Source organism: Trichosurus vulpecula, chromosome 5, assembly GCF_011100635.1.
Source record: "Trichosurus vulpecula isolate mTriVul1 chromosome 5, mTriVul1.pri, whole genome shotgun sequence".
NCBI classification, from domain to species: domain Eukaryota; kingdom Metazoa; phylum Chordata; class Mammalia; order Diprotodontia; family Phalangeridae; genus Trichosurus; species Trichosurus vulpecula.
This window is the reverse complement of record NC_050577.1, coordinates 264300745-264328589: the sequence shown is the minus strand read 5'-3', so window position 1 is coordinate 264328589 and position 27845 is coordinate 264300745. Positions and strand designations below refer to the sequence as shown.

Sequence of the window (27845 nt, the reverse complement as noted above, 5' to 3'; positions counted from 1 at the left end):
TACTATAGTCATTGACTGTTGTGTTTAATGACAATGTTTAAGAGTTTGACCCTACTTGTACAAAATGATACAAATACATAAGGCATTGCAAACGGAATGTCTTGAAAGGACCCAGGAGGAATGATTCTCTTATGTCTTACTCCTCCGAAATACTCTGAGATATGGTGAGGTTCCTCAAACACTACTCCATCTGGGGAGTCCAGGGCGTTTTCCCTGGCTGTCCTCCATGCCTGGAATGGTCTCCCCCCTCACCTCTGCCTCCTGGTATCCCTGAAGTCCCAATATAAGTCTCACTTTCTGCAAGAAGACTTTCCTAGTTCTCCTTAATCTTAGTGCTACCCACTCTGAGACGATCTCCAATGTACCCCTTGTCTGTACACAGTTGTTTGCATGTCATCATTAGAATTCAAACTCCTAGACAGTAGGGACTTTTTGCCTTTTTTTGTGTGTGTGGGGAGTATTCTCAGTGCTTAGGTCAGTGCCTGGTACATAGGAGGCTCTTAAATCATTTCTGTTGCCTCTACTTGATTTGACGTGTGTTGACTTTGGGAGCCGGAAGGGACCTTAGGAGGAATGAGACCAAGGCCCTCATTTTATAGGTGAGGGAACTGAGAATGTGCTAGTAGTTAACAACTGGCTCTGGTAGTGTTGGTGTTGGTGTTGGGAATGTACCCACGATACACTTTCCTGTTTAATCCGCATTATTAACATTTCCTCCATCCATTTCTTAAGTATAGACAATCTATAAAACACCAAATCAAACTCTGACTTCGTAGTTTTTGCCTATATTTGAGGTGTAAATGGCTCACCCTGAAAATGGTCCCTTTAACTTCAAATTCAGGGCTATATCAACTGCTCCCCATAGGCCACCTCTGAAAACCAGTGGGGTGGGTGCAGCCCCAAAAGGCCCGTGCATTTTAAACCCCGCAGGGCTGGAAGGACTAAATGTATTTCAGGAAGAAGGAAAAACCAGTAACTTTATTTTATATATCAAAATTATATTCTAGTTAAGATATCGGATATATATATGTATGCATCAAATATGTGTGTATACACATGCACACGTATATTTTATATTACATCCCCAAACCAAAACCCAATTCATTCTGTTCTAACAAGTACAGGGCAGCTCCTCAGGCTCGGCTCCACGGTACGTGTGAGAGCAGTGCAGGTCCCGGCCTCTGGCGGATGGCCCCTCCCCGGGCGGGGCTTCATTAGCCACGTGAGCGACGGGGGCGGGGCGCGGGCTCAGGGCAGTCCCGCCAGAGCAGGGCCACGTTGATTGGCTGGCGGTAACCTTCTCCCCCCCGCCCCTTTGCCGGTCTCGGTCACGTGCTCGGCGGCTGGGCGCCGCTTCTGCAGCCTGTGCGGCGGCCGCCGGGCGGGGGTGCGGATGGAGGGCGCGGGCGCGGAGCCGCTGCGGGAGCAGGAGCAGGAACGGGAGCGGGAGCAGCAGCAGCAGTTCACCTACCAGGTCTTCCCCGAGCGGCTGCCGGATGGCAAACCCAAGCGGAGCTTCCTGGCCACCAGCTTCTTCACCCACAACCAGAAGTGCCAGCTGATGCTCCTCAAGGCGGTGGATCGAAGTAGGCGGCCCGGCGGGGGGCGGGCCCTGGAGATCAAAGGCCACCGACTGGGGGGGCCGTCCGGACCCGGGCAGGGACGCGGTGGCCAGCCAGGCCGGGCCGCAGCGGGGGGTGGGGAGGACGGGGACGTCCTTGGCTTCCTTCTGCGGCAGCCCCGGCTTCACTCCAACCCGTCCCGAACTTATGCCCTTGGGCCCAAGTCCGGGTCTCTCCAGGCCAGGCCTAGCGTCTGCCACGTGGGGAGGCCGAGGCCCAGACGTGGGAAATGACTGGCCCAAGGTCGCCCAGGGAGCAAGACTAATAGTATATGATAATAATAGTTAACGTTTGTATAGCGCTTACAACGCGCTACATGCCTTACAGTCATCTCATTTAATCTTCACACCAGCAGTATTGTCCTCATTTTACAGATTGAGGAAACTGAGGCAGGAAGAAGTTAAGTGACTTGCCCAAGGTCACGCAGCTAGTGTGTCAGATCCAAGACTGGAAACCACTTCTCACGAATGCACTTCACTGCAGCCAACTGCATCTAGTTACTGAGGTCTAAGATTAGTTAGGGATTGGGAAAGGGAGTAATTGATTTTTAAAAATTATCGGTATCTTTCGTGTTATGACACCTATAATTCCCAGCATATTCCTCTGCAGTCTTCCCTCCCAAAGAACCATCCCTTATAACGGAATAAAAAAAGAGGAGGGGAAAACAGTTCAGCAAAATGAATCAACACATCAACGGTATTGGACACATGAAATTTTCTCCTTTGTCCTTCCCCCTTAAAAAGGACAAAAGAAGGGAAGGAGAGCTTTCTCTTGTTTTCTTTGTGGCCCAGTTTGGTGCAATTTCACAGCCCTTAGTTCCATTTTTTTTTTTTTTTGCTGTTCCATTTACGTGATTATTAAAGTCATCATATATACTATTTACTGGGTTCTGCTTACTTCACTTTGCCCCACTTCATATGACTTTTCATGCTTCATCATATTCATCATCTTTCACAGTACTGTACTGTTCCGTTACATTCATGTACTATAATTTGTTTAGTCATAAATTGGGCCCCATCGGGGCATCTACTTTGTTTCCTGTTCTTTTTTTTTTTTAACCACAAAAAAGTAGTACTGTGAATGTTCTAGCATGTATATTTTGCCCTCCTTGCGGTGGCACAGTGAATAAAGCAGTGGTTGGACCCAGGAAGACTTATTTTCCTGAATTCAAGTCCAGCCTCAGACACGTACTAGTTGTGTGACCCTGAGCAAGTCACTTAACCCTGTGTGCCTCAGTTTCCTCATCTGTAAAATGGGCTGGAGAAGGAAATGGCAAACCATTCTAGTATCTTTGGCAAGAAAACCCCAAATGCAGTCACAAGGAGTTGGACACAACTGAAATGAGTCAACAATAACAAGGGACATTTTAGTCAGTTTCTTTGTACGATTCCCTAGAAGGGGCCTCAAAAGTCATACGCTCCAGCCCCCCCCCCCCCCCCCAGAAAAAAAGCATTGTAGAAGGAATGACTAGAATGTCCTGGTTATAGTCATTTATCCTCTGCTGGAACATTTCCTGGTGATGGAGCCTGTTCCGTTTTTGGATAGCTGTCAGTATTAGGAACTTCTTCCCCACGTTGAACCTGTAATGTGTACCAGCAGCACAGAGTATTAAAGTTGGAAGGGACCTTAGTGGCCATCTAGTTTAATTCATACCCACAAAGGAATCCCCACTATCACATGCTCATCATGTGGTCATCCAGCCTCTGCCCGAAGACATCTAATGAGGGGAGCCCAGACCTCCTGATGTATTGGATTATAGATTTAAAGCTGGAAAGGACCTCAGAGTTCAAAGTTGATGTCCTCATTTCACAGACTCAAAAAGAGAGGTTAAGAGATTTGTCCAAGGTCACATAGGTAGTGAGAGGCAGAGCAAGGATTTAAACCTGGGTCCCTTCATACTGACTCTCAATACTGTGCTGTGCGGTGCCTTTCAATTGTGGATAGCTCTCATTGTCAGAAAGTTTTTTTCTTACATTGGACCCAAATTTGCTTCAGTCTCTGCTTATTGCTGCTGGTTCTGTCAAATGGGACAAGTCAGAGCCCTCTTCTGTGGGCTTGCCCTTCACATACTTGAAGGCAGCTGACGTGTCTCCCTGAGTTTCTTCTAGGCTAACCATCCTCACTTTCTCCCACTGATCCTCATATGGCACAGCTTCTCTCGGTTGTGCCCTCCTCTGGATGGTCTCCAGTTTATTAAGGCACTCAGCACATGTGATCTGCCCAGGGCAGAGTCCCAAGGTCCTGCCACCTATTTTCCTGGTAGCTAGGCCTCTCACATTAGAGTTTTTTGGCTACCACATCACCCTGCCAATTTGTATTGAGCTGTTGTTTGTCCTTCCTTCTCAAAGAGGGCCATGACATCAGGGAGGTGATGCTATGACTTTTAAGTGAATTGGATTAAATGAGAGAGGGCTGTGCAAAGTCACCAGCCTCGCTTTCTTCTCTGGAGCCATCTGGGTCCAGTGGCCAGATACTGATCAGGACAACTGAAGATGGCTCAGGATGCAATGGGAGACCTTGGCCTTTTCAAGCTAAGGTCTCTAACAGGTCTCAGATTGATTGAAACAATGCCCATTCAGCACTGCCATTAAGGCTTAATAAGAATTGAGGCAGAGGAAGGCCTCTTTACCTAGTCAAAAACTGAAAAGAAAAATAAAAAATAAAATTAAAAATCAATCTGGGAGGGAAAGACCCTCATGGTTTCTCTGCATTGAGCTAGGATCCACCAGACCCCAGATCATTTTCAGACAAACTGCAGCCTAAGCCTGTTTTCTCTGTCTTATAAAGGTGATTTTTTTTGAACCAGAGTCTAAGACTTTGCATTTCTCCCTGCTGAATTTCTTCTTAGGGTTTCAGCCCAGTGTTCTAGCCTCTCAAGATCTTTGTGGATCCTGACTGGCATCCACTGTGTTAGCTTTCCCTTGGAGCTGTATATCTTCTGCAAATTTGATGGACATGCCATAGATCCCCTCATTCAAGTCATTGGTAAAAATGTTAAACAGCACAGGGACAGATAGATGTACTGGAGACGTCCTTCCAGGTTGACATTATACCATTGATTCCAGTTTCAGATCTGTTTATTGTACTATTGTCTAGTCCAAGGGCAGGGAACCTGTGGCCTCAAAGCCACATGTGGCCCTTTAGGTCCTCAAGTGTGGCCCTTTGACTGAATCCAAACTTCACAGAACAAATCCCCTTAATAAAAGGATTTGTTCTGTAACACTTGGACTCAGTCGAAAGGCCCTACCCAAGGACCTAGAAGGCCATGTGTGGCCTCAAGGTTGCAGGTTCTCTACCCCTGGTCTAGTCCAGTGGTCTCCAAACTTTTGATTATATACTAAAACTTTTTTTTATCTGTACCTTCAATAAATGTATACTTATTCATAAATTATAAAAATTTGCTACTAAACTACTGATAACTTACATTATAAGACTTCACAGAAATGGAAATTGAAAAGGATGAGATAAAAATGAAATAATAACATTTGATCTTAGAATCACTTGGGAGCCACTAGAGTTTATTGAATAGGGGAGTAACAAGGTCAGTTCTGTGCATTAGGAAGGTCGCTTTAGTAGCTGCACAGTGGATGTGTTGTAACAGAGTTGAGATGGCAGTTAGACTAATTAGGAGGCTAAAGCAATAGTCTGGGCTATAGGTGATGAGGGCCTCAATTAGGGTAGGGGATATGTGAGTGCAAGGGAGAAAAGATGTGAGGTATGTTATGGAAGTAGGTATAAGCAGAGTGAGCAACCACTGAGATATGTGGGGTTTGGGAGAGTGAGGAGTCAAGATTGTGAACCTGGGAGACTGGAAGGATGTTGGTGACCTTAATAGAAATAGGGAAATTTAGAAGAGGAATATATTTAAGAGGAAAGATAATATAATCACAACCCATCCATGCCTGCTCGTGAAAAGTATATTTGGCGGTGTTAGTCACTGACCAATGCCCTGGAGCATAGGGCTTACCACCAAGGGGTACCTGATGCCCTTATGAGGTGAATGACAAGAAGGTTCAGGGCATGAGCAGGCTGCGGCCTGAGGATTGGGGGAGCTTGGGGAATTGTGTGTGTGCATGTGGCTGCTTTGAGTGTAAGGATCTGAGGGCCCCAAATGGGAGAGAGGGGAATAATTGTGTGCCGATGAGTCCATGATTGGTCATGGGGAGGAGGGTGGTATGCATCCCATCTTTTCACCTTTTCATCGGGTGATCACATACAACTTGGGGATCACATCCCTACTTGGGGAGACAAATGGCCTCTTCATCTTTTTCTGCAAGAATGGTGTGAGATAGCTCCTACTCCTGGTTTAACCCCCTGGAGCAACACAGACCATCCACTTAATCTTCTGCACGACAGCTCATCAAATATTTGACATTGACATGAATGGGGCAGCTGTCACAAGATAGCGGTTCTGTACCTTCTTGGTTTTCTTTAGAAAGATTAAAATCCCCACTTCCCTCAACTGTTTTTAATAGGAAGTGGGTCCCAAGCCCCTTGTGTCTTGGCTGTCCTTTGGACGCTCTCTAGTTTGTCACTATGCTGCCCCAGGTTGGACGCAAAATTACTCATGTGGTCTGACCATTATAGGGCACAGTGGGACTATTCCTTGATTTGGATCCTGATTTATGAACTTGTATTCCTGCAGGCATTAGCTTTTTAGCAGCCATATCACATGCTTGGCCTTTTCTTGCCAGCCACGTGAATCATGTCAAAGGTCTTAGGACCTTTGATTATTTTGACTGCAAACCAATGTAAAAAGTACACCTGGTTCTGCTTAGGATTCTTGCTGGAGATAAGTTTGGTATTGCTATCAATGTTTTACCTAAATAATGCTTGTGTTGATGAGTTGGTATTCTCAAATCTTCATTCCTCACTTATTCTGAGGCAGCACTGTACATACTTGGGGCACATGAGAGCTGTGTTTGAATTCTAGGTGGGCTGTCATGTGGAAGAAGCAGCATTAACTCTGTCCTGATGACCCCCCGGGGCAGAACTAGGCTGAAGTGGGTGAAAGTAGCTAAGAGGCAAATATAGGCCTGAGGTAAGGAGAAACTTCCAAACATTTACAGTGATCCAACAGTGCAGTGGGGAGGAGGTGGACTCTCATTTATTGGAGGGCTGCCTGCAAAGTGAGGTGACCGTTTGGACATTATTCTATCCAGGGGATTCATATCCGTAAAAATAGATTGGACTACTAGGTCCTTTCCCAGTCTGAAATTCTGTACAGTCTCTGAAGTTAGTAATTATGGGTAATTTAGTTTGCGATAACATCATATGCTGTTTTTTTTTTTTTTGATCATCCTACTTGTTGCATTTTTTAACCTAGTATAATTGGCTCCATATCATTCTAGGTCCTTATGTCAAGCTTCTGTTGGATGCTATGAAGCGTTCTGGTTGGTAAGCAGATCTTTTCTAAGTCCAGTTTTATATCCTGGCTCCAAAACACAGATCACTTAAGATTTCTCATTATATGCCGTATAATTGCCTGTTGATGCCACTGTATGCCCCTTTAAACATGACAGGTGTGATCTGCCTACAGCCACAGAATGGCAGAGTTGGAAAAGGCATCTGGCTCTCTGCCCATTTCTCCTGCTTTATTTAGGAACTCCTGACCTGCCTACCCATCATATCGAACAAAGAAAACATTCAGAATCCCCTTCTAGATAATTTTCAGCTATAACCTTGCTGGCCTTGGGGGAAAAAAATTTAGGAAGATCAGGGGTTCTTCACCTGGGGTCCACGAACTTTTTTTTTTAAAAAAAATTTTATGACTCCATTTTAGTATAATTGGCTTCCTTTGTAATCCTGTGTATTTTATTTTATACATTAAAATCCTTAGTCTGAGGGAAGGTCTGTAGGCCTCACCAGCCTGCCAAGGGCATCCATAACACAGAAAACTGAAGAATCACTGAACTAGAGCTTTGGCTGGCTTCACTATGGGGCCATCTAGTGGTGGCTAGTGAGATGAACCTCAGAATCACACCTCTGAATCCATCGCTTCTGCTCTGTCCAGTGCCTCTTCCCATTTCAGCTTTAATCACGGGCCAGATTGTGCGCGCGCGCGCGCACACACACACACACACACACACACACACACACACTCTCACTATTGCTATGTAGCCTTTTTCTTTAATACATATACTCTTTCCTTTTAGCACCGTGTACAGAGAGAGACACTTTTCTTGTGAAGATTGTAATGGAAATGTCAGCGGAGGTTTTGATGCTTCCTCATCCCAGGTAGGAGTTAAGTGCTGGATTGTTTTTGGTCAGCAAACTCTTAATGAACACCTACTATATGTGTGTGTGGTGCTGTGGGTCATTTAAGGTGAACAAGACCCATCATGGTCTTTGAGGATCTTACAGTCTGCTAAGGCAGATATAAATACAGCATAGAGTGTGATATGTGTCCCAAGGTTGACGCACAGTGCTGAGGCGGTTTAGGGGAAAGATCTGGCACTTGTAGGTTGGGCAGGCTTCCTGGAGGAGGCTGTGTTTCCACTGGGCCTTATAGGATGGGTAGGATTTTAAGAGATGAAGTTGGGGGTGCAGAGCCTCAAGCAGAGGGAATCATGTGAGTTAAAGGGTGGAGGTGGAAGAGCATGGGGTGTTAGGGGTGTAGTGAATGTCCAATTTGACCACAGTATAAGGAAGTCGTAAGAAAGGAGGGTGGGACTAGATCTTAGATTGCTTGGAATGTTGGGCTAAGGAGCACATTTCTTTCATCATGTTACTTATTTAAATGTTTGTTGACTGGCTCTGAGTAAATGACTTTTGCCCAGTGATGGGAACCATTGAAGGTCTTTGAGGTGGCAAGTGAAATGATTTGGGTTATTCTTTAGGACAGATAAATTAGAGGGGGGAGAGCGTGGAGATAGGAGAATCCATAATAAGAGCAGTTCGCATTCACATACCTCATTTGATCTTCATGATGACCCTGGGAGGTGCATATTATTACTTTTCCCACTTTACAGAATAAGAAACAGAGTCAGAAAGCATAAATGACGTAGGGTCATAAGGGTAATAAGTGAGGGAGGATTTGAGCTCAGGTCTTCTACCTCTGGATCTGGACTCTACCAGATCATCAGGCTTCCTTAGGACGTTATTGATCTAGTTTAGACCAGAAGAAAAGGGAGCCTGCACTAGCATGGATAACGAGTCATTGAGTGTTGGAGCTGGAAGGGACCTTAGAGGTCATCTAGGCCCAGATTGATTAGTGACTTGTCGTTTTAGCCAAAGTTACACAGAAGGTCACTGGAAGAATCAGGACTAGAAGTCATGTCTCCTTATTTCCACTGTATCTTATTCCTCTGGTGGGGTTAGAAATAGGGAGACCAGCAGTGAGGTGCTGTGAAGAATTGAACTTGGAGTCAGGAAAAACTCTGATTCAGTTACATCTGCCTCTGAAAATTCTTAGCTACCTTAGGCTTGGGTAGATTACTCGGTTACCTTGTCTGTAAAATGGGATTAAATATCTCTGGTAGGCAATGTGGTAGTGCAGTGGATAGAGTGCTGGGCCTAGAGTCAGGAGGCCTGAGTTCATATCTAGCCTTAGATGGTTACTAGCTGTGTGACCCTGGGCAAGTCACTTAACTTCTGTCTGCCTCAGGTTCTTTGTCTGTATAGTGGGGCAAAGTGAGGAATGTGGGATTGGAACGTGGAAATGGGTTGCTGTTTCAGATGAGTTAAAGATGTAGAGGGATGGATTTTTGACTCAACTTAAGGGAATACTCTTTAACAATTAGAGTTGTCCCAGAATAGAATGAGCTATCTCAGGAGGGAACCAGTTCCACATCACTGGATCTCGTCAGATAGGTGCTATATGAGTGCTTGTTGGGGGTGTTAATAGAGCACATTCCTGTTAGGATGTGAATTAAAGCAGAGAATACCCAACCTCATTTGCATAGCTGAGGCTGTGCTTCTGAGGTGGACAGGTCAGATCTGGAGATGGAATTTGGTGGGGAGAGTGAAGGAGTATCCACAGGATGATAGTTGAAGGTCTGGAAATGAATGAGAAAAATGAATAGAGGGTAGAAAGAGAAGAAAGCAAAGTCAGAATCTTGGGGAGCACCTGTATTTTTAGCGGGGAGGAGGAAGGGCCACCTCTGTAGAAAGCAGAGAAAGAGTAATTGGAAAGGAAAGGAGTAGAGTCAGCTGAGGGCAGTGTTGTCACTGAAGCCGGGCAGGAGAGAGTAGAAAGAAAGCACCAGTGTTGAGTATTTAAATGTTTTATAATCTGTAAAGTATTCCTCTATGAAGATTTGTTTTTAATCGTTAGATCTTATAGAGAGGTCAAAGAGCGTGGGGACTGTATAAAGGCCATTGGACTTGGCAATTCAAAGTCAGCAGTAAACTTCAAGATAATAGTTTCAGCAGAACGGGTAAGGAGGTAACGATTTTAATAGAGGTAATAGAACTTAAGCTTTCCAGAAGTTTGCTATTGAAGAGATGAGAGATGGGAGCAGAGTCAAGGGGAAGGTTTCTTGAGGATCGGGGAGATGAGGACACATTTGTACATGGTGGGGAAGCAGCTGGTGGATGGGGAGAGATCGCAGATGCAACAGGAAGAAGGGCTGATTGGTGGAACAAAGTTTTGGAGGGTTGAGAGGTTAGTTTTGGGAAGGACACTTTCCCTTAAGACTGGAGAAAAGATGGAAGAGGTTCATGAGGATAGAAATTTTGAGGTGGAGGGGAGGGAAATTGGTCAAATGACCTCAGTCTTTTTCTCAGAAAAGTAGGAGACAAGGCTGTGACTGGGGAGGGTGAGTGGAGTTGGGAACTTGAGGGGCATAAACAGATTTAGAGCAGCCACCGAGGGAAGTAGGGTGGTAAATAGGAGAGGTTAGCTGAGCCGCTGAGGCTTCAACTGATGGGGGCTTATGTGTGTAGTGGATGCAGTGAGAGTTATTTTGTGACTTTCTCCCTCAATACTTGGTTGCCTGGCACCAGGAACAGAGGGGCTTAGTTATTTAGGGGTGGAGATTTGCCAGGTGAAGATGGCAGAAAGGTGTTCTAGGGTGCTGGTGAGTGGCTGGGACAGTGAATGAAGGCAGCAGGGGAGAATGGAATGGGAGAATAGGGAAGGTTGAGGGCCTGGATGTCATGACGAAGGTGAAGCCCAAGTTCGGTATACGTGAAGGAGTGGCAGAAGTGGGAGGTGAAGATGTTGGGTTCAGTGTGGGCGGTTTCAGAGTTGGACATCTTGGAGGTGGAACGGTTCTGAAGCATGAAGAGGTATGAAGATGTGTCAATGGCAGGTATGTCCCTGGAGGTGGTGGCAGTGGCTGCTGATAGAGGAGAAGTGTCTGAGATGGGAGTGGAATGCCATTCCAGGAGGATGGCAGCACCTTCCGGGCAGGGAGGGGGCCCTCAGGTCACCTCTGGAGGGTGGGGGAGGGCTGCTATTTGTGAACTCTAGAAAGGTCCTTGGAGCTCAGCTAAGAGCTAGAACGGGGGGAACATCAGGAGGGCTCTGGAAAGGGAGAAAAGAACTCCCTTGGCCAGGACTTTCGAGATATGTCCCTTTCTCTGTACCTTTTGTTCTGGTCATCCCCCACACCTGGAATGTCCTTCCTCCTTACCTCTACCTCCTAGAATCCTTCCCCAAGATGCAGCTCAGGCACCTATTAGTACGCTCCTTCCCTAACTGCCTTCTACTTATTTATTCTTACTCTTTTCATTCTGTGCATACTTATATATACTTACTGACTCCCCTGTTAGAATGTACGCTGAGGGGAGGGATTTTTTCATTTTTTGTATTTGTATCCCCAGTACTTGTCAGGGTGCCTGGCAAAGAGTAGGGGTTTAATAAATGCTTTCTGAATGCATATATGAATGGCTATGGTCACTTTTGTGGGTGGCTGAGGAAAAACAATCAATCTATAAACCTTTATTAAACACTTACTGTTTACCAGGCATGGTGCTAAGTCCTGGAGATACAAAAGAGGCAAAAGACAGTCCTTGCCTTCAGGAGCTGCGGGGAGACAGCGCACAAACAGACAAATACAAAGCAAGCCATGTGCAGGATAAATAGGAAGTGATTAAATGGGGGAAGGCACTGTAATTAAGAGGGACTGGTGAAGGCTTCCTGTAGAAGGTGGGAGATCAGGAGTCAGAGTGGAGGAGGGGGAGCATTCCACACATGGGGGACAGAGAAAATGCCCAGAGCTGAGGTCCTTAGGAGGCTTAGCAACATGGTGCTGATGATGGCAGGGAATGAGGCAGAGAGGGAAACTGAGGCAGGTGCTGAAGCCCCTTAGGATACTGTGAAAGCGTTTTAGACACGAATAGACAGTGAAGATGAGGCTGGGAGATGATATTGTAAGTGGGTAAGAAGGAATGTTGTCTCTTGTGGCATTTCCAAATTACAGTGTCTCCTCTTCTCTAGTGATGTAGAAGGGTCTGTTTTCACCAAGGTGTTTGGTTTTACTTCACTTTATAGATAACTGTATACCGTCATCACTAGGCAGCTCCACCTGCTGCCCTGTGTTCTTGACCATGGTGGGAGCACAGTTGTTTCAGAATTATTCCTACTTTCTAAGGCCCTGAAGCCCCAGTGACCTTGGCATCAGGAACTCATCTCTTGGAGTCATCACCTTCTCCTTTAACTCCTTATACTATCATGGACTTCCTGTCCCTTGAAATAGGCAGGCCGGAAAGTGGATGAAATAGAGCCTTAAAGTTGACCAGTTGGTCAGGAATATGTTGATTGTGTTGTTGTATGTACCCCAGCACTGTGCTTAATGTTGGGGAGGAGGCAAAAAATAGTGAGACAAGCATGGTCCCTGTTTTTGAGTGCTCTGTACACAGTAGACGCTTAATCAGTGTTTGCTCTATTAGAGAAGACAAAGTGAGCTTGCACAAAGCAATTGAGACTCCTCTTAGATGGTACACGTGCTGAATCGAGTGCTGAGTTGTGGGGTTCAGGCTCTAGGTTCTCTGAGAAAGGAGAAGGCAGAGCTCAAAGTGGACTGAAGCCATGTTGGGGAGCACTGTGGAAGAGGCAAGACTCAGGATGGGTCTTGAAAAATGGACAGGAGCCTTTAAAAAAAGCAGCAAATAACAGAACTGTGCATGATAGACACAATAACAGAACTGTTCATGTGCATAATCTGTTCAAAATTCTTGTTTGTATTTTATTGATGAAAATACATTTAAAAATGAATCACATTCAATTTTTTAAAAAATGTGGGTAGTTGGTATGTATGTTAGATGGTAGAGGGAAGCAGCATAAATAGTGTGAATGTAGGGTGGCACAGGTGGGGGGTTATTGGGTTTCCCTAAAGCAAAGTATACTTTGTGGGTGAGGAAATCTGACTGCTTTCCTTGCAAGACAAATTGAATTTGTTTTTATGTCCAAGTTAATTCATGAGCAGCTCGAAAGCGATGTGTGATTTCACTCACGTGAATAAGAAAGTTGATACAGCCGTAACTCTGAAGGCATGGTCTGTGTGCCACAGGTATGGAAGGAATTGTGATCTGGGAAAGAAGAATAGTACAGGCAGGTAAGATGAAATAAAAATTAACTTCTTGTTCTTTTTGTCTTGTGTTCCATAGATAGTGTTGTGTCAGAATAATATCCATAATCAGGCTCACATGAACCGGGTGGTCACTCATGAACTAATCCATGCATTTGATCATTGTCGTGCTCACGTCGACTGGTTTACTAACGTCAAACACTTAGCCTGTTCAGAGGTAAGGTGTACTCTTTCTGCTGGGTCATTTTAATTCCTGATTTTAGTGTTCTTAAGTATGAGGCCTTTCATAATACTCATATGCATTATTCAAGTATAGCATAGATCACTAATTTTCTCTCATTTATTTTATTTTTAATTAACAAGCATCTATTTCCTCTTCCTCCCCTCCCATCTCTTTTGGTCTTTGGGCTAATTATGTTATAAATATCATTTAAACAGATTTGGAATTTCAGCACATACCTCAGAGTAGCTTGTAACACTATTTCAAGCATAACCAGGGATTCACATAGTGACAATGATTAAATCTTGGTGCAGCAAATTGTTGGTTCATTAAATGGGGAAAACAGGGCATTCTGGTTATTCCAGAAATAAACATTTAGTCACCTTTATTTGTGTCTCAGATAGGGTCAGTAAAAGTAGCATTTATTAAGCACTTTGATTTGTAGCTAAACCCGTGCACATATTCATACTCAGGAATAGATAATCTCAATAACATTGTTCTGACCACACATTCACAAAAATTTCTTTAGTACATTATATATAACCCCTCTGTATTGGTATGAAAACTAGCTGTAATACTTTTGGACTGATTATTTGATGATGATAATCTGAACCAGTTATGTGAATGCAACTAGTGTTAATGCCTGAGTTGGTCTGCTTAGCTTCCCATTCACGATGTTGATCTTCTGGCCCTAACTGCCCCTTATAACTCTGTTTTATCCAACGTGGTGTGGAGCTTATGTAGGTTATTCATGTTATAGGCACATGTATACTTTACATATGCACCTCAAGGGTACAGTTAAATGAGAGTGCTAGTCTTAATTAATATTAAAATGATTTCAGGATCTCACAAATTTACATATACCCATGGATCTTGCTTTCTGTATTTCAGTTAAAATTAATATGCAGTCCCAAATACATTTAATTTTAAGCCATGTTATTTGGAGAGGAGACTGAAACCTTGGTGAAAACTTGTTAAATATTTGCCTCCCTTGGGTGTTGTGAGAATTAATGCCTGTTTAGCAAGTTAAAATATGTTAAATGCCTTGAACTCCTCTGAGTAATGAGGCTGTGTTGCTGTAAAAATAACAAGGAGTAGGCCATTCTGCTTGTGCTGAGCAGATGTCATGAGGTCTAGTGGTTCCTGCATCTGTGTGAATAATTTAAAACTTTGTCATATATTTGCTGGAATTTTGGGGGGGTTACTTTGCATCCCTGCAAAGACAAACATGGGACAGATGTGCCTGAACTGTCCAACCAGGCACATATTTAGTAAAGTCAGTTGGGGAGTGTCCTTTATTCCTTATGCTGGAAGAACTGGTTTGTTTTATTTATCTATTATTTAGCTTGGGACAGTAATTCTGAGATGGGAATATGGAAGAAGAATGTCACATCTTCCGTAGGGATTTGAGATACCACTTTATGTTTATATTTGGACAGTAATAGCAACACTGTAAAAACAAATAAAAATTTGAAAACTGTAAGAACTCTGATCAATGCATTGACCATCCATGATTCCAGGATCAATAATGAAGCCTGCCTCCTACTTCCAGACCAAGAGGTGAGGAATTCAGGGTGCAGAATGAGAAATATATTTTTTGGATACTGCCAATAAGGGAATTTGTTTTGCTTGACTGTACATGTTCGTTATAAAGATTTTGGTCCTCCCCCCACTCCCCACCAGTGGAGTTGGGAGGTAGGAGAGAAATTAGATTTCTGTTAATTAAAAAAAAAAGATTTGTGACATAGAAACTGAGTGCTTTAAAAAAAAATAGCAAAAGCCAAGGGCTTTTCTTGGTTATTTGGAGGTGTTTGACCCAAAGATGTGGTTTATATTGAGTTGCAACCTCAAGCAGTTAAGACACTGATGTATGAACAACATTCATCACTTAGAGATCCCCAGAATGATTTCTTGGTAGTTTCTAGGAGTGTTTGGGTTTATACTTCAGCAATTTGAGGCCTCTCTTCTGGCTTTAGCAGATAATTGGATCTATCAAGAAGACCCCAGTGTGAAATTTAGAAATAGCACTTTCTGATAGATAGAGAGAACTTTGTTTGATATCAAGTGTTTTATAGAACATAAAATAGGGAAAAGTATCCTTCCTAAAGGTGTTTTCCACCATCAGGGAGGAAGTCTAATACAGATCAGAGAGGAAGTTTTCCTGATATTCTGTGTTTGTGGGTGATCCTTCAGATTACATCAGTTCCTGGAATGTGGCCAGATCTCAAGCCAGAACCATAATCACTCAGAAGAGTGTGTCCTAATTACTCACATACAAATAATATGTGTAAACAAACAAATAAATTTAAATAAACAAAACTAAATAAAATAAACAGAAACAAGTGAATGAAGCATGCCTACTGGCCATACTTTGTTGTAATGTGAAGTTTGAGTAACAGAGCCTATGCATCTATCTATCTATCTATCTATCTATCTATCTATCTATCTATCTATCTATCTATCTATCTGTATATACATACATATATACATAAACATCTATGTATATATGTATACACATATAAAACTTGGGCAAGTGATCTGGGCCCAGAATTGGCAAGAAGAAGAAACGATTGGATTGCCTTTGGGAAATTGTGTAGATCTTTTATTGACCCAAAACTTCTTCCTGAAAGAAAAAAAAAACATCTTTTAAATACCAAACAAACAAGAAATAACATAATGGACAAGGTGACTGCATGATTGGAAGATTGTTTTAAAAAATCATATTGATGTTTTCATTTTAGGCATTATTGCCATTTCCCAATACTTTTTTCTTTGTAACAAACAGATTCAGGTAAGCAAAACAAATCGACAGTATTGCTTTCAGTCCTCACTGTAGTCTACCACCTTCTGATAGAAGTCATGTTTGAGTGAATTTTCTACTTCATCTGGTCTATAGTTACAGATATTTTTTCTTTTTTTTTCATTCTTTTTCTTTAAGAGTAAAAAAGGTTTGTAACGGGTTTTTGAGTCAACCATACTCATGTATAGTAATAGCTTATTCTTATCCTAGGTTCTAAATTAAGGGATATTTTCTGATATTTCCACATTCATTACAAAAAACTACATCTTTGTGATTAAACAGTTAGCTCTGAGCCCCCAACCAGGTTGATTAGATACTAAATATTTTTATTTCATAAATTGGAGAAACCACTTTTCCCGTAACCACTTGCTCACCTTTCTTTATGTATCAAACCCTCTAATATCTTAGGTTTAAATACACATCAGTGTTGCTAGCTGTACTATTTATTAGTAGTATACCAAACAATTAAACAAAGACATAAGTGATTACAGTAGATCAGCTGTGGGAAAGATCACAGTCAAAGTCACTTACATCCATCACTTCACTTGCTGACTTCTCCTCAATTCTGGAAACACAGTCCTACATTAAATTCTTTCTGGATGCCAGTTAATGTCTCTCCTTAAGAATTCTCTTTATGCTTGTTGCAGGATAAGGGCTAAATCCAGTTCTCTCAGGAAGTAGGTCCTCTGGGGCTTTAGGAAATAAGTTCTTTTAGGCTTCTTTATCTTCTCTTCATCCATTACAGTTAGTAGTCCCTCCAGGATGGGGTAGCTTGATGGCTCAGCTGATACAATGCTGGGCCTGGATTCAGGAAGACTCTTCTTCCTGAGTTCAAATCTGGCTTCAGACACTGACTAGCTGTGTGACCTTGGGCAAGTCACTTAACCTCACCTGCTTCAGTTTCCTCTTCTGTAAAATGAGCTGGAGAAGGAAATGGCAAACCACTCCAAGAAAACCCCAAATGGGGTCATGAAGAATCAGACATGACTGAACAACAGCAAACAGATTGACAGTTAAACTCGTAGTCTCTTCATAGGCAACCCTGTTTCATAGGAGAAGTGGGGAGCAACCCACACTATAATTCAAGATGAGCTGCTGCTTGTAGCTCAAGCTTACATATGTATGTGACAAAATCAGTGCCATAGTGCTTCACACTCCTAACTGGACCAACTCCAGCCCCAGCCGTGTGTGGTCACTCTGGCCATCTTCTGTCCTTCTGCTTTGTCCTCACAGAATGACAGTTAAATTGTCCTTTCAGGATTCCGTTGCCTCTAAGGACATCTAGAGTCTCTAGTGAGAGTGTCTGTGGCCTCTGTTGGAGGAGCCATCAAAGCTGGGGTTACATCTCACTGATGATTGTTGTGTTTCATTAGCTGCCACCGTAACAGAACCCTCTACTGTAACCAAGAAGAAATACTAAGTAAAACCAACTATCACAGAGACCACATTTGACCATGTATGCAGTACTCGGCACTGGTAGTCCACCACCTTTCTATTCAGAATATCTCTTGATTTTTTTCTCAAGAACTTCCTTATTATGCAGACATGCTTTATCTTTAATTCTTCTTTAAAGTCTTACATATATAGTATCCCCAAAGTCTTAGTGCAGAGTCAATCTTTAATATATTAAAACTACTCCTAAGACTTTTGAGACACCCTGTATTTCTCTTAGAAAAATAGAATGATTTTATACAGTTCCCCAATTAATTTTTTAAACAGATGGTATATTACAGATATAAGAGAGGCAGCATAAGCATCGCCCTCCCTTTTAATTATCTTGTGTCTTTGTGGTAGGTTCGAGCGGCTAACCTCAGTGGAGACTGCTCACTTCCCAATGAAATGATCCGATTTAATTTCGGATTAAAACAGCACCATCAGGTAAGAAACAAAACAAATTTCTTCTGCAGTGTTGCCAATGGGAAGAATAGGATTAAAAAAGTGGTGATATCTAGTGAATGAGGTTTGAGAGCCTTGACAGAAAGGTAACAGAAGTAGGTATGTATATTGGTAGAAGAATAGTAAATAGATGATGCTTAATGGCTGTTGGGAGGTGCTTAAAAATTTATGGACTGGGAGAAAATGTATTTCCCTTGTAGATGTCTAGGCTGTTAATGAAAGGATGGTCTAATTGAATAGAAATTTTATGTGCCTTCTCTAGGCCTGAGAGCCAGGGAGTCACAATTACATAACTATGATCCTGTTTTCTAAGATAAACTCAAACTCAACACGATGGAACCAATAGCCAGCTTGCTAGTTAAATGAGAGCCATACTGTCTTTAGTGTTTTGAAGTCACTAGTGCAATAAATTTGGAAGGTGGAATGGATCCAATCTTGTAATGACCAAATGGATCCTTAGAACATTGTGCATTCTATGTCTGGGTTGGTTTCCAAAGTTAGTCAGGTTTTACCTAGAATACTTAGACCCAGAAGATTTGAAACAGCCTTAGACACTAGGATCTGGGAAGTAGGCGATGTTGTTTCAGAGGAGAAACAGGGAGAAGCTCATACTATAATCCAAAATCAGGTTCCTGTTTCTAGCTCGAACTTGTGTGTTATATGACCCTTGATATGTTGCTGTATCCTGCTAACTGGACTAGTCTCAGACGTGCTTCTTCACCCTGGCCATCTTCCACCTGCTTCTCCTTCCCCTCTCCCTCCCTTCCCTTGTCACCACTCCCTAGTACTGGAATAGAAGCACCTCAGACACTGGGGCTGTCTTCCTTTTGAACTTATCTCTCCCTTGCTCAGCCCAGTGCCTGGCATATAGTATGTACAAGCTCGTCAGAGAGAGTTGGAAAGGGCCTAGATTGGGAGTCCAGAGACCTCGAGGCTCTGGCATTTATTACTCTGTGATCCTGGGCCAGTCAAAACTTGCAGGGGTAGACTAGAGGGAGAGACAGTGCTGGATTTGGCATCAGGAAGAGCAAGTTCAGAGCCTGCCTTTGAAACTTCAGCTGTGTGACCATGTCAAGTTATATAATCTCTGTGAGCCTTACTTTCCTCATCTGAAAAATGGGGATAATCGTTACAGGGTTCACTTCATGGGGTTACTATGAATTTCCGTTGTAATAAGGTACACAAAATATTTTGCAAACTTTAAAGAACTATGTAAATGTCAGTTACTATAAGCAGCAGCTTTAAGGTACCTTTCTGCTCTGGACCCTGTGATCCTAGAAGGTAAGATGGACCAGAAGTTTCATAGAAAAATTGCAAAAGAGAAGGGAAGGGATACCTTCTCACTTGGTCAGAATTGTCTGGAGAGGAGCAACATGGAAGGGGTGTGAATGGAAGGCAGTGCATAAGGCCAACTCACTGGTCTGCTGGTGACCTTGCTAATTAGTACTAAGTAATTGAGACTTTCCCAGGAGGTAGAATATTTCTTTTTCCTTACATCCATGTATGCTGCCCTGCTACCTCCTTAGCAAAATTTTTATTTAGAATTCTAGATACTACAGGATTATTTTCACGCCCTGTTGCTTTTCCTAACAAATCCTTTTTGGAGTATTTTGTGAAAAAATGGTTTAGTACTCAGTAATGAGAGACCAGAAAACTCTTTGCAGACACCAGTGAATAGAAAGCTATCAAAGAAGGCATTCCCAGAGGATCATTTTTATCACTGTAGGATCAGGTCCGATTGGATCAAATTAAGAAATGAAGTTAGTGTTGAAAAGTTTGAAAACCTAGTAATATTTTTTCATGAGAAATTTGTTTTTCAAATAGAGGTTATAGGAAAACTTATTGGCTAATACTAATACAAATAATAATAATAGTATTACAGCCACATTGAATAGACTATACACATACATGTGAACTTAGAAGAATTCTATTTAAATTCTTGAGGAAGAGATCTTACGTTAGAGGAGGAAAGAAGCTGACAACTTTGGAGTAGGCAATGAATGTTTCAATGGATGAAGCAAAGATCTCATTTTTTCTTTAAGCCCTTGAATATCCATTAGCTAAGGTTATATACTCTTAGCTCTAGGCAGATAGCTATATAGCAGTGTCAGAGATAAGTGGATATGCAGTATTGTATGCTGTGAAGATTAGTGCTGACATTGCCTGTGTAGAATGGATGTGATTGTAGTTTATATCGTGATTTTCAGCTTATAAAGTGCCTTCCCCACAATAGCCTTTTGAGGTAGATAGGGCAATGTTACCATTCCCATTTTGTACAGGAAGGGGAGGATCTGTGCCTTGGCCATGGTGACAAATGACTAATAAAGAATAGAGCTGGGATTGGAGCCGTAGCGTTCTGACTCTGGGTCAGCGAGGTGGCGCAGTGGATGCTCTGCTGGATTCTAAATCAGGAAGACCTGAGTTCATATCCTGGCTCTGGTACTTTGAACCCCAAATCTAGTCTAGCTGTGTACCACAGAGCAAATCACTTCCTCACAGCCTCAGTTCCCTCATCTGCAAACTGAGTATAATGATAGCACCTGTCCTCCTGGTGTGTTCTGGGGATTGCAAACCTTAAAAGCGTTATACAAAGGCTGCTATTATTATATATGCTTCATCAGCATATATGTTTTTAATAGAAAATGCAACCAGGAAAATTGTTCCTAGAAATAAATAGGAGGCCTGGCTGTGGCTTTCAGGAAAATACTAAGAGGGAACATTAATGACCGTAAATTTTCCCCCAGCGATAAAGACACGTTTGCTAAGAAACAAAGACAAGACTATTCTACTGTTGCTGGCGTATGGCTGTGGATTAAAAATTAGCATTACTCAGAACAGTGGGCACGTGCATGGTCATGTTCTATAAATGTTGACTGTACTCACCATCATCATCTTTATTATCATTAGTGTCTTGAGGGTGTGTTTTTGCATTTCTTCGTCTCCCCAGTGCTTAGCACGGTGTCTGGCATGGAGTGAGCATTTAAACTGGCTTTTCACTATACCATACTAAATGTTGGAGATTTGTAATCCTTTTTTATTTTCACTGCTGTATAGTTTAGTGCTATAGGACTCTGCTGGTGGTAATAAAGTTCTGAGGGTGTGGAAGGATTTGTTGATTTTCAGAATATCTAAAGAGAGAGAAAAATCACAAAGTAACTGGTAACTGAGAGAACTTCAATAATTGCTGATCCTTGTGCCTTCTTTCCCATCTACATTACCTTTTAGAAGGGTAATTTGCGTATCTAGTTTGGGCATCCTTGATGAGGGTATTAGAAGGTTGGCCTTTGCCAATGATAGTCCACAGGAGACCACATCTTCCTCATCTTACAGTGGACCGAAAGATGTAACTAGCATACAATTCCACTGCTTGGGGTTTGTTGACTGTATAAAAGCATTTGATTCAGTGAACCAAAATGCCATCATCCAACAAAGTGTATCCCGTCTGTGTATCAAACTTAAACTTGAACTATACAACAGGGGTAGTAACCTTCGGTGACACTGATCCTGATATCGGGTGAGTAATAAAAGAGGAAGATAAATGCTCACCAACGTTGAAGAGGTCACTTAGTTATGGCGAAGGCTTCCAAATGCTCCTTTTCGCAAATGACATTCTGCTGTTTGCATCAGTCTCAGCAGCCTTCAGAACCTCCTGGAATACATCTAAGAGTTCGGCTGAATGACCCACACACGAAAAACCAAGTGGATGAAGAACGTCTCCTGTCTACATTATGACATTCATAAAGATGGACAGTCTTTCGAGCTTAGCAGCTGATAGTTTATTGTGCTTGGGGTCAAGAAGACCTGAATTTGAATCCTGATTCAGACACTAGCTGTGTGACCTTGGGGATAATAATAGCACCTACCGCATGAGGTTATTGTGAAGATCACATGAAATAATATGTAAAGTGTTTTGCAAATCTTAAAGTGTTACATAAATACCATTATTATTGTTGTTCATCAGTATATATATTTTTGATGGAAAATGTAAATAGGAAATTGTTCCCAGGAATAAATAAAAGGTCTGGTTGAATTGCTTTCAGGAAAATACTAAGAGGGAACTTTAGTGACACTAAATTTCTCCCAGGAACAAAGACATTTATTTAAAAATAAAAAACAAAAACCAGATATTTTTACTGGTGCTGGTGTATGGCTGTGAGTTAAAAATTGGTATTACTCGGAGCAGTGGACAGGGGCATGGTGGATGTGAGCAGGCTGGCAGTTGTAGGAAATGAGGAATTAAGTGACTTCTCTGTACTAGGTACTGGGGATACAAACACAAAGAATGAAATAATCCAACTTTTAGGAACTTTACATTTTAAATACATCTGTTAGTATACACAGCATAAATACCAGGTAGTTAGGGAGGACACTGGCAGCTGGAAGGATCAGTCAAGCCAACAACAAGGCAAGTCAGTAACTATCTATTAAGGCAGCTAGGTGGCTCAGTGGATAGAATGCTGGGCCTGGAGTCAGAAGACCTGAATTCAAATCCAGCCTCAGACACTTACTAGCTGTGTGACCTTGGGCAAGTCACTTAATCCTGTTTGCCTCAGTTCCTCATATGTAAAATGAGCTGGAGAAGGAAGTAGCAAACTGCTGTAGTATCTTTGTCAAGAAAACCCCAAATGGGGTCATGGAGAGTTGGACGTGACTGAAACAACTGACCAACAACAACAAAGTGCACACCAAGTGCCAGGCACCGTGCTAAGATTGAAGATAGAAAGGTCCAAATAGAACTTACCCTCAAGGAAGTCACATTCTAATGGGCGGAGACAACACATACAAGAAAAAGGAGAGAGGGAAGGAAAGACAGAGAAGAAGGTAGAGATGGACTCTGAAAAAAAAAAGGATATCATGGTGGGATACATGATTGAAACGAAGTGGGCTGGTTGCATGTCAAGAGCAAGAGGTGGTGAGTGGACAGCCTGTGTGTACCTCTGGTTTCCTTGAGGTGTCAGAAGAAAGTGAGGCAGGGAAGGGAACAAGTATTTATGAAGCATCTACTATATTATCTCATTTGATCCTCACAACAGTGCTGCAAGGTAGGTGTGAATATTTTTATTTTACGCTGAGGCAGACAGAATGGTGTGTGTGTGTGTGTGTGTGTGTGTGTGTGTGTGTGTGTGTGTGTGTGTGTGAGAGAGAGAGAGAGAGAGATTGCCTCATTTGAAAATAGCATTTTAACTGATGGCGAAGTTGTGAACTGGGTCCAACCATTCTGGAGAACACTTGGGAACCATGCCCAAAGGATTATAAAACTGTGCATACCCTTTGACCTAGTAATCTGTATCCCAAAGAGATCAAAGAAAAGGGAAAGGGACCTATATGTACAAAAATATTTATAGCAGCTCTTTCTGTTATGGCAAAAAATTGGAAATTGAAGGAATGCCCATTAATTGGGGAATGGCTGAATAAGTTTGGCTTATGATTGTGATGGAATACTATTGTGCTATAAGAAATGAGAAGAAGGATGGTTTCAGAAAAACCTGGGAAGATTTAAATGAACTGATGCACAGCGAAGGGAGCAGAACCAAGAGACAGCTGTATACAGTAACAGAAATGATGATCAACTGTGAAAGACTTAATCTGAGCAAGATAATCTAAGACAATTCCAAAGGACTCATATCATGAAAAATGCTGTCCACCTCCAGAGAGACAGAACTGATGGAGTCTGAATGTAGATCGAAGCATAACTTTTTACTTTCTCTGTGTTTCTTGCTTCTTTTCTTTTTTTTTCACAGCATTGGAATAATATGGAAGTATGTTTTATGACTTCACATGTATAACTGATATACTGCTTGCCTTCTAAGCAGGTGAGGGAGGAGTGAGAGGAAGAGAATTTGGAACCCAATTTTTAAAAAAATGCGTGTTAAAAATAAAATTTTAAAATAAATTCTTTAAAAAGATAATAGCATTTTATACGACTTTAAGATTTTCAGAGTGCTTTACAAATATTATTCATCTGATCCTCAAAACAACCCTAGGAGTTAGGTGCTATTATTATCAAGCCCATTCTACTGATGAGAAAACTAAGGCACAGGGACATTAAGTGACTTGAGTAAGAATCTGAGGCAAGATTCAAACTCAGGATTTCTTGTCTCCAAGTCTAGCACTCTACCCACACCACCTAGCTTGCCCTGTTGCTCACAATCCTCACCCTGTGAGAGGATGTAAACATTACCGTACCCATTTTACAGATCAGCATTAGCGATCATCTTTGATCCATACCAGCTGGGTGTGTACCTGGTACCATGAGGTATACTCCAGTGCTCCCGGTGGATCTACGATCTCACTGATGCAGGTGTTCATTCCCTCTAACAGTGGATGTCACCAAACACCCACACCTACTAATCCTCTTAAGAGATTCTGGTCCAACAAGGTGCTCACTCAGTGTCCATATCCAGAGGAAGAACTGTGGAGCCTGAATGCAGATCGAAGCATACCATTTTCACTTTCTTTGTTTTTTGTTTTTGTGGTTTTTTTTTCCTTTTGTTCTCTTTCTTCGTTCACAACATGACTAATGCGGAAATATGTTTAACATGATTGCACACCTATAACCTATATCAGATTGCATGCGGGGGGGGGGGTGGAGGAGAGGGAGGGAGAAAAATTTGGAACTCAAAATCTTAAAAAAACGTTGAAAATTCTTTACATGTAATTGGAAAAAGTAAAATACTATTTACATGAAAAAATAGTAGTGACAGCTGACATTTAGAAAGGGCTTTAAGATTTTTAGTATGCTTTATGTATATCACCCCATTTAGTCCTCACAACAGCTTTGTGAGATAGGTGGTATTATTCCCATTTTCCACATGAGGACATGGTCTCATAAAAGTTTCAGAAAACTTTCCCTGGGTCATTTGATTTGTCATAAATTGTGGATGTAGGCTCTTAATATTTAAAATTTGTCATGATCATAGGATTTATAGCTCAAAGAGACCTTAGGAATCATCTGAGCTGACCCTTTCATTTTACATGAGGAAACTGAGACCCAAAGAAGTGATATGTGATATCTGGACTCAGGGAAGCCCAGGGTTGCTTGGGCAGGAGTAAGTAGAAGTTCTCTGACTCTAAATCCAATACTATATCACCTGGCTCAGGGAAGACAGTGGAAGACTTTTCAAGGCTAAATGATGATTATTTTGACCATGCTGTTGTGTATTCTGAATCCCGGAAAGGGAGGGAAATAGGGACTCATACTGCAAAGAGGGAACATCCTGCCTGGCCATGACAGGTTGATGATGGATAATAGCAAAGAGAGTGAAGCCGAGCCCCAGACAGAGAAGAATCTTTGTCTTCCAGAGACCAAGAGAATTGTAAAGGAAATAATTGTGTCCTTGGGCTGGGAGGTGGAAAGAAAAGGTGGATTCTGGAGAATGGTTGTGACCCTCTGACGGGGCACGAATGAATGAACCTCTAGCTCGCTGCACATGAAAGTATACTCTCCTGCAGCAGACGTGGTGGGAAAATGAGGACTACTGGAGAGGAAGGAAGATGGGGGAAAGCTGGCGGTAACCTAGGGAGGGGAAAAGTCCCCACTTTTATGCTTCGGGGAGGAGAATACTCCAGTTTGGGAAGCTGGTGGGGAGAGCCTTTTATTTGGTGAGTGGTCTGTGTGCCGTGGGGTGGGGGGTGGACCCCCATGTTTTGTTGCAGGCGTAGTGGACTGAGCATTGGGCGCGGAGTTAGAAGATTGAGGTTGGAACCCTAGATTTGTCTGTCGGTCACGATGTGCCCTAGGGCAAGTCTCTTTTCCTCTCAGATTCTCAGTCTCCTCATTTGTAAAAGGGAGATAATTATACCAGCTCCACCGTGTGGTTCTTTTTGGTGAGGATCAAATGAGAAGGCGTGTAAAACTTTTTGGAATTGTAAAGCTCTCTACTTGTGTCAGCTATTTTCATTTTCAAAAATACATTTTTATTTGCGTCTTTTGTTTTTACATTGCTCAGATTTCCCCAGCATCTCTCCCCTTCCACTTCCCAGAGAGTCATCACTTATTAAAAAGAAAAATTTTTTTTAAAGAGAAAAAAATTCAGCAAAACCTGTTTAGCAAAACACATTGGAAAATATCTGACTTTACACGCATTGTTCCATATCTCTGGATCATTGTATCTTCAGAAGAATTGTTGGGGGTGGGGTGTCTTCTAATATCTCTTCTTCGGGGCCAAGTTTGTTCTTTATAATTAAACAGCATCCAGTTTTGGTTCTTTTGTGGTGGTGGTTCTTTGTGTTTTCATTGTGAATGTTGTTTTCCTGGTTCCACTTACTTTTCTTTTATCGTTTTGTGTAAGTCTTCCCAGGCTTCTCTGTATTCATCTTGTTTCTTACAGGACAGTGATATTCTGTTAGACTCATACTACAGTTTATTTAGTTATTCTTCAGTCAATGGGTCTTTACTTTGTTTTCAGTTCTTTGTCAGTAATTGTTATTAATAATATTAAAATCAAGTAATATACACACAATTTGAAGTCTGCACAGACATGTTTGTTTCAATGGGGAGCTGTCTGTAGGTAAATCCCTGGAATTATGATTTAAATTGTTTGTCATTATGGGGAAGATACAACTTGTGTCATCAGTGTGGCAATTGGATTGGAACTGAGACTACTCAGATAAATAGTAGATGTCAAACTGTGTATTAACCTAATGTTGGGAAACACAGGGCAGAGTGTTGTCAATCTCCCATGTTGTGAATACAATAATGATAGCAATAATAAAAAACCAATGAAAAAAGGTGAGGTGTGTTGGTGTGTCTGCACTCGCTGCTGCCCAGGGGGCCAAGGTTAGTGATGGCTGAGCTTGGGAGTTCTGAGCAGCTGTAGGTAAGCCTATCAGGGGTCCATACTACATTTAAAACCAATTTGGGGGGCTCCAGGGAGCTTGGTGTATACTAGCCTTCAGGGGATGTGGGAAGGAGGGTACCGTTGGAAAACAAGAAAGTTTGGGGAAAAGCTGTGGGTTCCTTCACTGGGGAGTGGTGGGACTTCAGGCTGCTTGATTAGGGGTGAACCGACCCAAGTTGGAAATGGAACAGGGCAAAGCTTCCATGCGAATGAGCGGTGGGATCAAGGCCATGAGTGGCTGCTGCCCTTCCAGCCTGAGTAAGATAGTCCTTCACCTTCATCTATATGAGAAGGATGGGATAATGTAATACAGTCTAGGTCCTTGCCATTGGGAATTAGGACAAGGTTGTCTCTCAGGATCCCATACTATGTTAATGCAGAATCTAGTGAGCACAGTGCCTGGCACATGGCAGTGCTTGATTAATTGATCATACAGGGGAATGGTAGAAACGGTAGAGACGGGAAACTGAAGGTTGCCAAAATGAGCCCCTATCAATTCCTAGAAAGATAAGATTCAGAGGACTGAAGCTTCCTATCCTTCATAAACAAACAAGTTGATAGTCCAACCGATCAACCATACTGGAACCTCCCCCAGAGCATTATCCCACACAGAGCTGTTGTTGGGTAACAGTTGCCCGTGGATCCATCCATTTTTAGTGGTTGTCGCACGACTGAATTCTCACAATCTCCGCACTGTGGAAGGAAAATCTTTCAAAATAGAAAAACCTGGCAGAAGAAATTAAACTGTATGGGAACAGGATAAGAGTGTGCAGGACCTCCCAAAAGTTTAAGCTGTCAAAGCTGAAAACTGCACCAAGACTTTTTGTGTATTTCATCCCTGTCATCCAGGCAGCTACTGAACTTGCTCCAAAAATGATTTCAAGTAAGCTTGCCAGAGATGGGCCCATCTTACAGTTTGATACTTTGATGTATTTACAAAAACGTCTTTGTGCTGACCTGTTCAGCAGTCCACAGAATACTAAATATGTACAT

General features: G+C 42.3%; 1 protein-coding gene across 2 annotated transcripts in view; it reads left to right on the top strand.

Annotated features, from left to right (window-relative positions):
* Positions 1–1336: 1336 nt before the first annotated feature.
* Positions 1337–27845, top strand: part of ATP23 (ATP23 metallopeptidase and ATP synthase assembly factor homolog) — a 28123-nt gene continuing 1614 nt past the window's right edge. The window contains exons 1-5 of one of the 2 annotated variants that reach the window (XM_036761902.1): positions 1337–1586; positions 6974–7019; positions 7778–7859; positions 13176–13313; positions 17911–17994. In XM_036761902.1, coding sequence (XP_036617797.1) covers positions 1394–1586; positions 6974–7019; positions 7778–7859; positions 13176–13313; positions 17911–17994 — 543 coding nt within the window. In that variant the 5' untranslated portion in view covers positions 1337–1393. Of the gene's footprint in view, positions 1587–6410; positions 6664–6973; positions 7020–7777; positions 7860–13175; positions 13314–17910; positions 17995–27845 lie in introns of those variants that run through there. The other variant, XM_036761903.1, reaches the window with a different exon arrangement.